This window comes from Malaclemys terrapin, chromosome 2, assembly GCF_027887155.1.
Source record: "Malaclemys terrapin pileata isolate rMalTer1 chromosome 2, rMalTer1.hap1, whole genome shotgun sequence".
Taxonomy (NCBI): Eukaryota; Metazoa; Chordata; order Testudines; family Emydidae; genus Malaclemys; species Malaclemys terrapin.
In genome coordinates this window covers 169191802-169204189 of record NC_071506.1, presented here as the reverse complement: position 1 = coordinate 169204189, position 12388 = coordinate 169191802, and the positions used below count along the sequence as shown (strand labels likewise).

Below are 12388 nucleotides of genomic sequence, written 5' to 3'. Positions count from 1 at the left end.
TGATGTCAAAACAATTCTATAATTTATCCTTCTCTAGAATAAAGTTGTGCCAATCAGCCTTTTGGTCTCGTTTCAACTGGGCTCATATAGCATTTTTCTCAGGCGGCACAGTTTTGTCTTCTTGTTTGGTATTTACAGTTGGAAATAAGGAGAAACGCAGGCAGAAAAAAGGAGAATTCCTTACAATGGATTTCTTCAGTCACAGACTGTGAGCTGGTGCATCTCTGCAGCTAAGTCTTATGGTTCTTCTCAAGTCTTTCAATTCCAAGTTCCATTCTGTCTTTGATCTTTTATACCAGTCCAGGCATACAGGACACTAAGACTTTTGATCATGTCAAACCCACATTGAACTCTGCCAGCTAACAACTGGGACAGTTTCTTTAATCACTGACAACACCTTTCCTGTCCCTGCGCCTGAGGGCATGTTGCCTTCTTCTGGAAAGGAGCTAGTCTCAGGCCCTCCCATACTTGGAAGCACCCTGCTTCCCTGTGTTACAGAGTCACAGGAATCCTCACCCACCTCAGTGGTTTCTTGGATCCCCTGCCCCTTCTCTGGGACACGTTTCTCTCTGCTCCCTAGAGCTGGGTTTCTCTCTGGTTCAGCTGCGACCTGCTGGCAGCTAACAACCTGGACAGTTCTCTGCCTGACAGGCATCCCTTCCTGATGTGGTGTTGCCTCCAGCTGCAGTGCAGGAGTTGGTCTCAACCACCCTCCCACCTGGGAGCATGTGGCTGCAGAAGAATCAAGGAGATTCTCTACCATTCTCTCAGCAGTTCCTGAGACCTTACTGTTTCTCTCAGGGGTCACAGCATAATACTGCCTCTTGCTGCAGGCAAATACTTTAACATGAGCTACACAGAAAAAATCATTACCAAGGAGAAGGTCAACTAGGAGGCGTTCCATTATGTCCACAGTCAAAACACTTTCCAAACCTTCCCACACCACATGGATTTTAGCTAGTGGTATGAGGAATCTGCTTTCGCCCACTCCCACAATTTCTGCCATTTGGCCAGGCAACTTACTGGCCTTTAGGGCCACACTCTGCTTAACTAGAGAGATCTGGGCCCCTATATCCCTCTGCCCCAAGTACTCCTTGCCATTAATTTGGACAACCTTAACATGCTCCATATCTGGTTCTGCAGAGGCTAACCTCACAGAAGCAATATGATAGGTTTCAACTGCTTGGGGGGTTTCTGTGTTGAGGACAGCACAACTAACATGAGCTATTGTTTGCCTGCTTCCTCCTATCCCAGGGCATTTATTCCTCAGGTGATCAGTGGAATTACACTGATAGCACCTTTTGGGCTCTTCTGCTTTTACAGGCGTTTTGGGATGAGAGTTACCAGTAGAAGAATGTTTTTGGGTAAGAGAATGTTTAGGCTCCCAACCCCCTTCTCTCTTCCCAGGGGCAAAATGAGATCCTCCCTTCCCACCAGTTTTAAACCCTCTTTTTGTGGCCTGCCCTCAATAGACGCCTGATTCTGTTTGAAGGCATCAGCTAAAAAAGCCATCTCATCCACAGACTTTACATCTTTGTCCCATAGACACTGCTTTACATCAGCCTTACATATGCTTAGGAAGTGCTCTTGAGCAAGAAGATCCAACATTCTCTCAAAACTTGCCACATCTTTGCTCCCACCCATTTTCCCAACAAATTTTTCATTTTGTTTACATATTCCCCATTACTCATACCAGTATCCCTCTTAAGATTCCTAAATTTAACTCTAAATGCTGCAGGGGTAATCTGAAAACTTCGCAAAACAGTATCTTTAAATTTACAATAGTCTAAAGCATCTTCAATAGGCATTCAATTGAATACATTTCGAGCTTTACCAGTTAATTTTGCAATCAGGGTAGGAACTCTTATTATCTGGATTTCATGTATTACACACAGCCTTTTGAAGATAGTCAGATATTCAGCAATATCATCCTCCTCACTGTATGCAGGACATAAGTGTTCCCATTTTTGGAGTGATGGGAGTCATTGGGGTCGGAGGGGTTCTGATTCTGCATCTCTAGCAGATCCAGTTGGTGTTTTTGCTCTCTCTCTCTCTCTCTCTCTCTCTCTCTTTTTCTTTCATGGCCCTTCTGTGTGCAGCCTCCTTTCTGGCCGCCTCCCTGGGTGTCTCTTTTTCCTTTTCTTTTCTCTCTTTTTCCTTTATCTCCAGTTCTTTCAGTTGCAATAATCTCTGGTGCTCCCTCTCATTTTCTGCAATCCGCAGTTTAAAAAGTTCCAACTTCGCAATCGCTTTAATGCTTTCACTAATTTTCCTGCATTTCTGTTCCTACTTCCCTTTCTCAAAATAAGCAAACAGAAAATAACAAAACTTGACCTCCTCCTGACTGTTCTTAGCCACTTCACTTAAGCCTCACTTAAAATCACAAATATCAGTGTTTAAATTGTGAACTTCACTTGGAGTAACAAGCTGCACATACATCCTGCTCACTGCACCACTGTGATGTGCACCCCTGGTGTTATCCGGACCGGTGATCTGATTGGTCCCTCCAATCCTTGACTCTGGGAGCCTGCTCTGCTGTGAGAACCCCCACTCCTGGACTGTTTACACATAGCCTCTGGCATGTCAGCTGCTCCCAGGTACTTGCAACCGAATGACTCTAGCCAATATCTCTGGTCCCAGACACAGTGTCTCTGGTCCCAGCGGGCATAACTGGACACTGCAAGACGAAGGTTCCTAGGGTTGTGTCTGGGAGCGGAGATATTGTCTAGTGTCATTCAATTGCAAGTGGCTGGGAGCAGCTAACATGCCAGAGGCTGTGCGTGAACAGCCCAGGAGTGGGGTTCTCACAGCAGAGCAGGGTAAGGCTGGCTCCCAGAGTCAAGGATTGGGGTGACCCAGCAGATCACCAGTCCAGATAACAGGAGAGGGGAATGTCACAGCACTGTAAATGATTTTCTTTGTGCAGGTCTTTACATCAGCTCTTACTGGGTTTCATAGTTAAGGCTGAATTGTGTTTTGCCCTTAAAGTAGGGATATAACCTCATATTAAGAATATAGCATGTCCTCCCTAAAGTTACAACACATACTTTTTGAGCACAGAATGGATTTTCTGAGAATTGACAAGTAAATCTATGAAGTTTCAGAAAGATCTCTCCAGTTCATAAAAATAACAGGAGTACTTGTGGCATCTTAGAGACTAACAAATTTATTAGAGCATAAGATTTCATGGACTACAGCCCACTTCTTCGGGTGCATATAGAGTGGAATAAATATGGAGGAGATATATATACACACATACAGAGAGCATCCAGTTCATATATTTCTAAAACCTCTCGTAAGGGCAAATTCTGGAGACAAATCTGTTTGTCTGTTTTAGCCTTTTTTGAAAAGCACTTCTAGATCTCACAGCTTTGTCTGAATATACTTCACTACGCATAACAGTCATATGTTGTATCTGTTAGAAACAGAGAGTTTAGAGGAATAAAAGCCAAGTTTTCTTAAAATCCAAGGTTTTGGATAGATTTGCCATTGTTGATTAAAGTTGAGACAGCATAAAACAGGGAGAAACTTGATGAAAAATGGTGGAAACTATTTAAAAAATCCTAAAGTTATGAAAAAATTAAATCTTACAAATTGCCCTACTATCCTGATGGAAAGGAAGAGGATTGGTTTACAGCTGGTAGAGCGTGGAAATGAAGGACCTTGACAGGAAATGTGCTGTTTATATTTTGTGCGCATGGAATGTAGGGCTAGAAGAACATGTTTGCATCTCTATCTACCAGCTATTCCCAATAGGTTCCATGGCCATGAAGCTGGGCGTACACTGTCTACAGTATAAAGCAACAGAGGGTCCTGTAGCACCTTTAAGACTAACAGAAGTATTGGGAGCATAAGCTTTCGTGGGTAAGAACCTCACTTCTTCAGATGCAAGACATCTGAAGAAGTGAGGTTCTTACCCACGAAAGCTTATGCTCCCAATACTTCTGTTAGTCTTAAAGGTGCCACAGGACCCTCTGTTGCTTTTTACAGATTCAGACTAACACGGCTACCCCTCTGATACTTGTCTACAGTATGGTTCTGTGAAGGTAAAGTAGGGAAACAGAATTGATTTTTTTTTTTAAATCCAAGTAAATCTGAATTCTATAATTTCCAACATTAAGAAAATAAAATAAAAAAAAATAAATATATATTACTCTGTGTTTGCAGGGCATAATTTTTGATTATGTTCAATTCATTACACTTTCAATATGATAATTGCTTTCCAGGATATACACAAATTTTCATATCTGTGTTTAACCCTAATAAATGAATTATTGAATGAGAAATTTAAGAATGCCTTTTTTGTTTAAATCTATTTCTTTTACAGGGACGAGAGAGGCAGATTTTACAGGAAACCATAAACAATTTCCACTCTTCCTTTGAGAGTAGTGTTAGTAATACCAGACCTCCTGGCAATTCTCAGTGTAAGTATTATTCATATGTTGTCAGATCAACTTCAAGCAATTTTTCTTAAACCAGGATAAAGTACAGTATATGCAAATATGCTATGTATTGGTTTAAAGATTCCTGCATTTCTCTCTCTTTCAGACTGTAGTGAAGATTTCAAAGTTAAAAGGCAGAGAGTTTATAAGATTTTTATATAAGGATAGTATTTATGGGTTTCAAACAGATTAGTGTGTATTTGGTTAATTCAAAAAGTTTTTAAATTAATGTATTGCATTTTACATTGAAAGCCACTGGGGGCGTGTTTTTCATATGAGGTAGGTCTCAAGCGCATAATGAGATAGCTAAGGTTGCTCCTTGTCTATCCCTAGAAGCAGACCAATTTCTCACCTCTTGTGGTCATCAAATAGGCTACTTAGTGGAGTAGTGGGTACTGTACATGTTGCGCTGCATTTTTGCAGTACATGAACATCAGTGCTGAGCCCTGCCTGTTACATTCTGGGTAGAAAAAAGAGGGGATCATTTGGACATTGCTAGTGAGTGTCTCAAGACCCACCTGGAGAAACTCTGCTTTCTGTAAATTCAGAAGCTCAAGGGAGAACCAGAAGATGGGTTCTGGTGGCATTGGCATTTGGTGAGTAAGGAGAAGAGTTGAGAACTTCAGCCCTGAGTTAAGGGTGAAGCGGAAGGGGCTATGTGGGAAGCGGCTCAGGGAATCGCAGCAGCAACTATTAGAGGAAGCAGTATGTGGCTGCTGTCTGTAGGATCCCTGGGTTGGGACCTGGAGTAGTGGGTGGGCCCCGGTCCCCCGACTGGCGAAGTGGCCTAAGCCCCAAGGAAGGGATAAGGCTCTGCATTAAGAGCCCAAGAAAGGGGCTGGGAGTTTAAAAAGGCTCAGGGACAGGGCTGAAGACCCTGAAGGGGTCTAACCATTAGTTGAAACTTTGTTACTCCAGAAGAAGTTCCTTCATGCACTGGACTGTTTGCGATTTGGCTGGAGGGCTGAGCTACTGAAGACCCACCTGATGAGGCCAAGAGCTGACAGTCACATCTTTGGTTTGCAGACATAAAGAGCAGCATCGTGCTGACATTTCAAACAGCAACGTCCAAGCAACTGCAAGACAGATAATTTTAGACAATTGTAAACACAATTTTGGAAATGTATTGAGGTGCAACAACCACAAGCAGCCTAGCATACCATTCTGTTTATTGTCCCTAGGCTGCAGCACAGTCTTAAACGGCAATATCAGAGAAATGCCTATACTCCAATCTTTCTAGACTAATCTGTTTTATTTAGATTCTTAGATCACGCCTATCAACAGGAAGTCTGAGCACCTTCCAGAAGTGCATTTAGTATCATGAGTAGCATCTGTCATGTGTGGTGTTCTCCTTATTCTGTAAATGTGGAAAAACTATAGAAAAACTTTTTATTAAATTATATGACAATTAGCTTATCCCTGGGACCCTACAGTGGCTAATAAAGTCCCTCCAATCCATGAACAGCTGTGGGGTAACCATATGGGAAAATAATACTGCAGCATTTGTGTGAGGATTATCACTAACTCTTTGGAATAATTCCTTTTTTCCTCTGGAGGGAAACTTGAGGAAGGTGATATTTCCCAGAGAAATGGCTGCCTGTAACAATTCAACTGCCTACATTTTAAATAATTACTAAATTTGCTCTGATCATAGCATGTCCCCAAACCTCTTCTTGCCCCATTAGTAGCTTCCCCTATCACTCTTTCTAGGGACAAGTCCTGAACATGAGCCTGTAAGAAGGAGGCTGACCTTACCATTGCACTCTAGGGACCAGGTGCTTACACTAAAACTTGGTATTCAAAATGTATTGACATTGTTATCTTTCTCAAAATAGTTTGCATTCCCAGTGTAATGGAGTGCTATAACTACCAACTTCCTTATTTTTAATTCAGCCACTGGAGTGGATGATCCAGGTCTTCAGGGAAGGTGTGCAGACTGCCCGCCCAGGTCCACACTCCCAGAATAATCAAAAACAAGCACAAAAGCAAGAAGGATCTGTGTGTGGAATTAGAGAAAGTATACAGGTTTAAGGAAATGTAGTACAAGGAAAACAGGCAGAAAAAGTACTAGTAGAATAGTAAGAAATAAATGGGTGATTACATGTCTAACTAAATGCAACGTGAGACAAACTTATGGAAGGATGACAGATTGTTCCACCTGTTGCTTTTTAATGGGTTTTTGGAACTATAAACTCAATTGCTGACTGACTGTGCCCTCAGCCCACCAGTACCCAGCACCTCCTGCCAAGGTCACTGCTTCTGGCAAATATATATGAAATTCACTACAAGAACCTTTGGAAAAGTTGATGTGTATATTATATTTTTGGCAGCCAACCTGTTTCATAATAAAGTTTATTGTTGAAAGAAAGGTTTATTTGTACTTCAGTTATGTCATCTCTCCCTGAAAACATTGCATCCTGTAACCTAGCTCAGTACAACACAGAGAAACATACATTAACTTACTTCTTCACCCTTAAAATTCAGAAGAGAGGACCAACCTATGGGGACCCAAGCAAAACAGTTGTCTGAGCTCAGAGCGGATTATTCTGTTGAATAATCTGTCTCCATCCATACCCTAACCTCACTGTAACACCCCAAAAGCAGAGCGCCAGAAAGCATGGCTCCCATAACAGGCAAAGGATACAAGGCTAAAGTCATTTGACTACTAAAGCAGATATCAGAGATTTACAGTATGAATTCACAGCACTGAGGACGGATTTATTCTCCAAGATTTCTGCAATCAAAGAGGAAGTGAGTATAGAATTTTTCGGCTTGATGCTGCATTGGGAGAAATATCAGAGAAGAGAGAAAGCTGCTTCTTCTCTGTGTAAATTTGCTGGAGCCAAAAGAGAGAAGAAGGGACATGAGAATTTAAAAAGTGTCTGAAAATATGAAGAAAATCATATTCTCTTTTTACAAACCTTTATGAATTAGTTGTTAAATTTCATGTCTGTGGAAGAGATTAAAATAGAATACCCTGCTTTAGGCTAGTAGCAGATCCAGGGATTTCATTATGAGCTTTCGCCATTACCAAAAAAAGTCTTGATTATGAAAGATAGCCCCCAGAGTCTATACTCCAAGGCCACAATCTTCAGTTTCTCCTAGATCTTCTGCTCTAATTTTTAAAAAGAGTAAAGAGTTGAGTAAAATTAAAGCCACAATTAGAAGGGCAGAGATTTTCTGTAGCAGAGAATTTCCATTCAGCTTCTAGCATCAGATTTGTACAGCGAGAGTCTCTAGGGAAGGGAAAAATACACTCTGGATAGAGATCCAAAGCTCTAGCATGCAAAAGTTCGTGGTAGCAGCTGTTGAAGAGGTGGTCAAAAAATAATGGCAGACAGTGAAACTGAAGAAAAGGAGAGTGAGAAAAGAAAAGAAGGACCTTCTCTAATAGAAGTAGAGCCAAGGGACTTATATACCTGAAACGTAATTGAAGATTAACTAGAAAGGATTTAAATGAACTGTTGAACATTAGCTATGATTATGCTGAAAAGAAAAGATTGTGCAGTTCAGTTTAATTGTGGTAATCAATTAGCAGTAACTGCTTCCTCCTCTTCCCCCCCTCCCCCAGTAAATTAGTCGTTAAGGGAACATGCAGTGAAATGGAATTTGTATGGGGAAGCAAGAGAGACGACCCCCCCCCCTTAGGGATGGTAAAGATTGGAGAAAATATAGTGGGTGTGTAGGGGCCTATAGGAAGTTTGTATAATTCATTATGTAATTCAAAATATCAGATGATAGGTTGTTCTCCTGGGGGTGAATAATGAGGTCTCGTTGGTGGAGAATTTACGTCACTTGGACTGCAAGGGACAAGCAGTACAAGTATTCATGAAGAACGTATGGGGGCTTGATGTTCAGCCAAGTATATAATTCATTTGGGGACTGATTTATATTTTGACGTTTCATCTTTGGATTCAAAATTAGAAATATACATGAAATTATCCAGAGGAGAGAATTGGGGAGGAAGTGAGGGGCTTGATTAAAAAAAGGGAAACAACTTGAAAGCTAACAAGCAGAAATCGTGCCATATTCAAGTACAGTTTGACAGTTGTGGGAACAATAAATTTAATCATGAGATGTGTATCATAGAAAGGTTTGTGTCAGTAAATGGCCTCTTCATAGTCAAGTTTAGAACGTTGGTGCTCCAATTCAACAAGGCACTTAAGCATTTACCTAGTAGCAGATATCTCCACAAGCTGATGATGGAACACTAGATGGGGAGGGCTCAGAGTTACTGCAGAGAATTCTTTCCCAGGTCTCTGGCTCCTGGGTCTTGGCAGATGCCTTGCTCAGAGTATGTAGGACCATGGAACATGAGGCCACACTTTGATATTCATATCCTAGAAGTATGTTTGATGCAATGTTACACTGAGGCCTGGTCTACACTATGGGGTTAGGTCAAATTTAGCCGCGTTAGGTTGATTTAAAAATGAATGTGTCCACACAACCAACCCCGTTCCGTCGACCTAAAGGGCTCATAAAATTGACTTCTGTACTCCTCCCTGGCGAGGGGAGTAGCGCTAAAATCGACTTTGCTTGGTTGAATTTGGGGTAGTGCGGACGCAAATCAATGGTATTGGCCTCTGGGAGCTATCCCAGAGTGCTCCATTGTGACCGCTCTAGACAGCACTTTGAACTCCGATGCACTAGCCAGGTACAGAGGAAAAGTCCCAGGAACTTTTTAATTTCATTTCCTGTTTGGTCAGCATGGTGAACTCAGCAGCACAGTCCCCCCAGAATCGTAGAGCGTAGAATGTTTCTACGCTCCCCCTATCATCTCCGTCCCTGAGGTTATCACAGATTAGAAGGTGGAAAAAGTGCACTCGCAATTACATGTTTTCCAAGCTCATGCTGTCCTCCCGCACTGATAGGGCACAGCTTAATGCACAGAGGCATTCAGTGGCAGAGGCCAGGAAAGAATTAAATGAGCGTGAAGAGCGGAGGCAGGGTGCGATACTGAGGCTAATGGGGGAGCAAATGGACATGATGAAGCGTCTGTTGGAGCTCCAGGAAAGCCAACAAGAGCACAGAACCCCCGCTGCATCCACTGTATAATCACCTACCCTCCTCCCCATGTTCCATAGCCTCCTCACCCAGACGCCCAAGAACGTGGGGTGGGGGTGGGGAGGGGAGGCTCTGGCACCCAGCCACTCCACTGCAGAGAATGGCCCAAGCAACAGAAGGCTGTCATTCAAACAGTTTGATTTTTAGTGTAGCTACAATAAGCAATGTGGCCTTGTCCTTCCCTCCTCCCCCACCCCACCTGAGTTACCTTGTCCATTGTCTCATTTTTTTTTAATTAATAAAGAAAGAATGCATGGTTTCAAAACAATAGTTACTTTATTTCAAAGGGGGCAGGGTGGTTGGCTTACAGGGAATTAAAATCAACAAAGGGGGCAGGTTTGCATCAAGGAGAAACACACACAACTGTCACACCGAAGCCTGGCCAGTCATGAAACTGGTTTTCAAAGCCTCTCTGATGCACAGAATGCCTTGCTGTGCTCTTCTAATCTGGTGTCTGGCGCAAAACGATTGTCTGCCGTTGCTTTCACAGAGGGAGGGGCAATTGACGACACGTACCCAAACCACCTACGACAATGTTTTTGCCCCATAAGGCATTGGGAGCTTAACCCATAATTCCAATGGGCATGGAGATTGTGGGAACTGTGGGATAGCTACCCACAGTGCACCGCTCCGTAAGTCAATGCTAGCCGTAGTAGTGAGGACGCACGCTGCCGACTTAATGCACTTAGTATGGACATACGCAATCGACTATAAAATCGATTTCTAAAAATCAGCTTCTATAAAATCAACCTAATTTTGTAATGTAGACATACCCTAAAAAAGATCACCATATTTGGGGTCAGGAAGGAATTTTCCCCCAGGTCAGATTGGCAGAGACCCTGTTTTGGGGGGCAGGAGGGTGTTTGCCTTCCTCTGTAGCATGGGGCATAGGTCACTTGCTGGTTTGAACTAGTGTAGATGGTGGATTCTCTGTAACTTGAAGTCTTTAAATCATTATTTGAGGACTTTAGTAACTCAGAGGTTAGGGGTCTATTACAGGAGTGGGTGGGTGAGGTTCTGTGGCCTGCAATGTGCAGGAAGTCAGAGTAGATAATCATGATGGTCTCCTCTGGCATTTAAGTCTATGAGTTTGTGCACTTAACATTAAGCATCTGAATAATCCCATTGAAATCAATGGGCTACTCATGTAATTAAGTACCTTGCTGAATCAGTGCTCTGGTTAGAGGAGAAGACTACATGGGCTGGACTCCATAATCAGGGTCTTCTTCTTCAGCTTGTTATTGAGCCATGGGATCAAATTGACCACTGATGAAATCGAGTGAAACAGCATTGAACATTGAAGTCAGGAGTTTTGTGCCTAATGACGAATGTAGTCCATTTTCTTTAAAATATTGCTATGATTGTTAGTTGAGCATGTTGTGGGCACTGCCAGAAACAAATAATAAATGATCTCTCTCTTTCTTTGTAGCACCTGGATACTGGATAAAACCACAAGAATCTGTGCCTACCAAGAGGTAGCTGCTGGATAAAGATATTCTAGTATTTTTAAGCCTAGGGCATGGATGATAGAGCTCAAGTGTACAGAAGAAAATTTGCAAAGCTAGGTGCTAACCACGGTGTCTCAGTACAGTGTGTGCAGGAGGTTGTTGCAGTAACATTGTTATGACTCCAATTCAGCAAAGCAACCATTTAACTTTGTGAATTAATAGTTTTACTGACTTTAAGGGGACTACTCACATAGTTAGAGTTAAGCACATGCTTAAGTGCTTAGCTGGTTCTGGGTTGCTAGGAATAAGGCTAGAGAGAATAGTGGCACAGGGAGATGTGTAGGTCACCTTTCAGAAGCACCAGTTTGAAGAGCTCACAGAAGACTTATGAAGGCACAGCCAAGCACCACAGAAACGTAGGAGGCAAAAAAGTTGTTGCAAATTCTAAAAGGTTGTAAATGTGGAAATCTCTAAATTGAATATGCCACTCTAGAATGTTATGTCTCTACAAAGGACAGAGGCCAAGTTACAAGATTGAATAGTTTTGTGAGAAGGAGTAGAAAGGAAGAATATTGATGCATATTAACTAACAAACATATTTAATTTAATCAGTGCTAAGAACACTAAATACAGTTATGCTGATGAAATATCTATTTGTGTAAATATAAAAATATCCCTAATAAAATTCATAATCTGTCACCAATATTTACACAGAAATTATGTACAAATGAGATTTTAAATTGGTGATGTTTTGTTTGACATTAAAACCATCTAACTGACTTTTGTAGTATCTACTTTTGATTAACAGACATTGCAACAGGTTACAAAACAATTTTCATATGCATATTATAATTGTTTTGTAAACAGTGAATGCTGAAAGGATTCACACAAGAATTATGGATGGAGCTATTTGTTAGTGTTGTACATAAGTTTTTGTTGAGCAATTAAAATACAAGCCATGATAAACTTCTAAAGTTAGTTTTCTCCTTTCTTAAATCTGCAAGTGACAAATGTTCAAAATTGCACTATTGGCTAGATTCAATATGAGTCTGAGGGTGCAAATATAGCTAAGGTGGAGCGACACTTGCTCAAATCATTCGTTCAGAGGACAGAGGTATAACTAGTTCATTGGTTACATAAAGAGGCCATAGAATCCTCATGGGCTTGTTGAAAACTGGTATTTTTTAATACAACTGCACATACAGTATAAGTGCCACATAGAAGATGGAGGCATAGCACCAGCGGCTGGCCCTACCTTCTCTGCTGCCCATCTGTTTCAGTTCCACCAGACTCTGGCAGGTTTGACAGCCTCTTCGGTAATTGCCCTCCACATTTGGCTATGTAACCTAATGTTCCAAGTCAGGGCAGAAGTAGCCAGCCAACTGAGCTGTTCCATGTAGGTGGACTCAGCATGGCAGCCAAGTGGAGGAGGAT

At 41.9% G+C, this 12388-nt stretch overlaps 1 protein-coding gene across 3 annotated transcripts in view; it reads left to right on the top strand.

Moving 5' to 3' along the window:
• ANKS6 (ankyrin repeat and sterile alpha motif domain containing 6) overlaps positions 1-11733 on the top strand; it is an 84482-nt gene extending 72749 nt beyond the window's left edge. The window contains exons 16-17 of one of the 3 annotated variants that reach the window (XM_054019769.1): positions 4328-4424; positions 10936-11733. In XM_054019769.1, coding sequence (XP_053875744.1) covers positions 4328-4424; positions 10936-10985 — 147 coding nt within the window. In that variant the 3' untranslated portion in view covers positions 10986-11733. Of the gene's footprint in view, positions 1-4327; positions 4425-5360; positions 6811-10935 lie in introns of those variants that run through there. The other 2 variants (XM_054019770.1, XM_054019768.1) reach the window with 2 other exon arrangements.
• Positions 11734-12388: the final 655 nt, after the last annotated feature.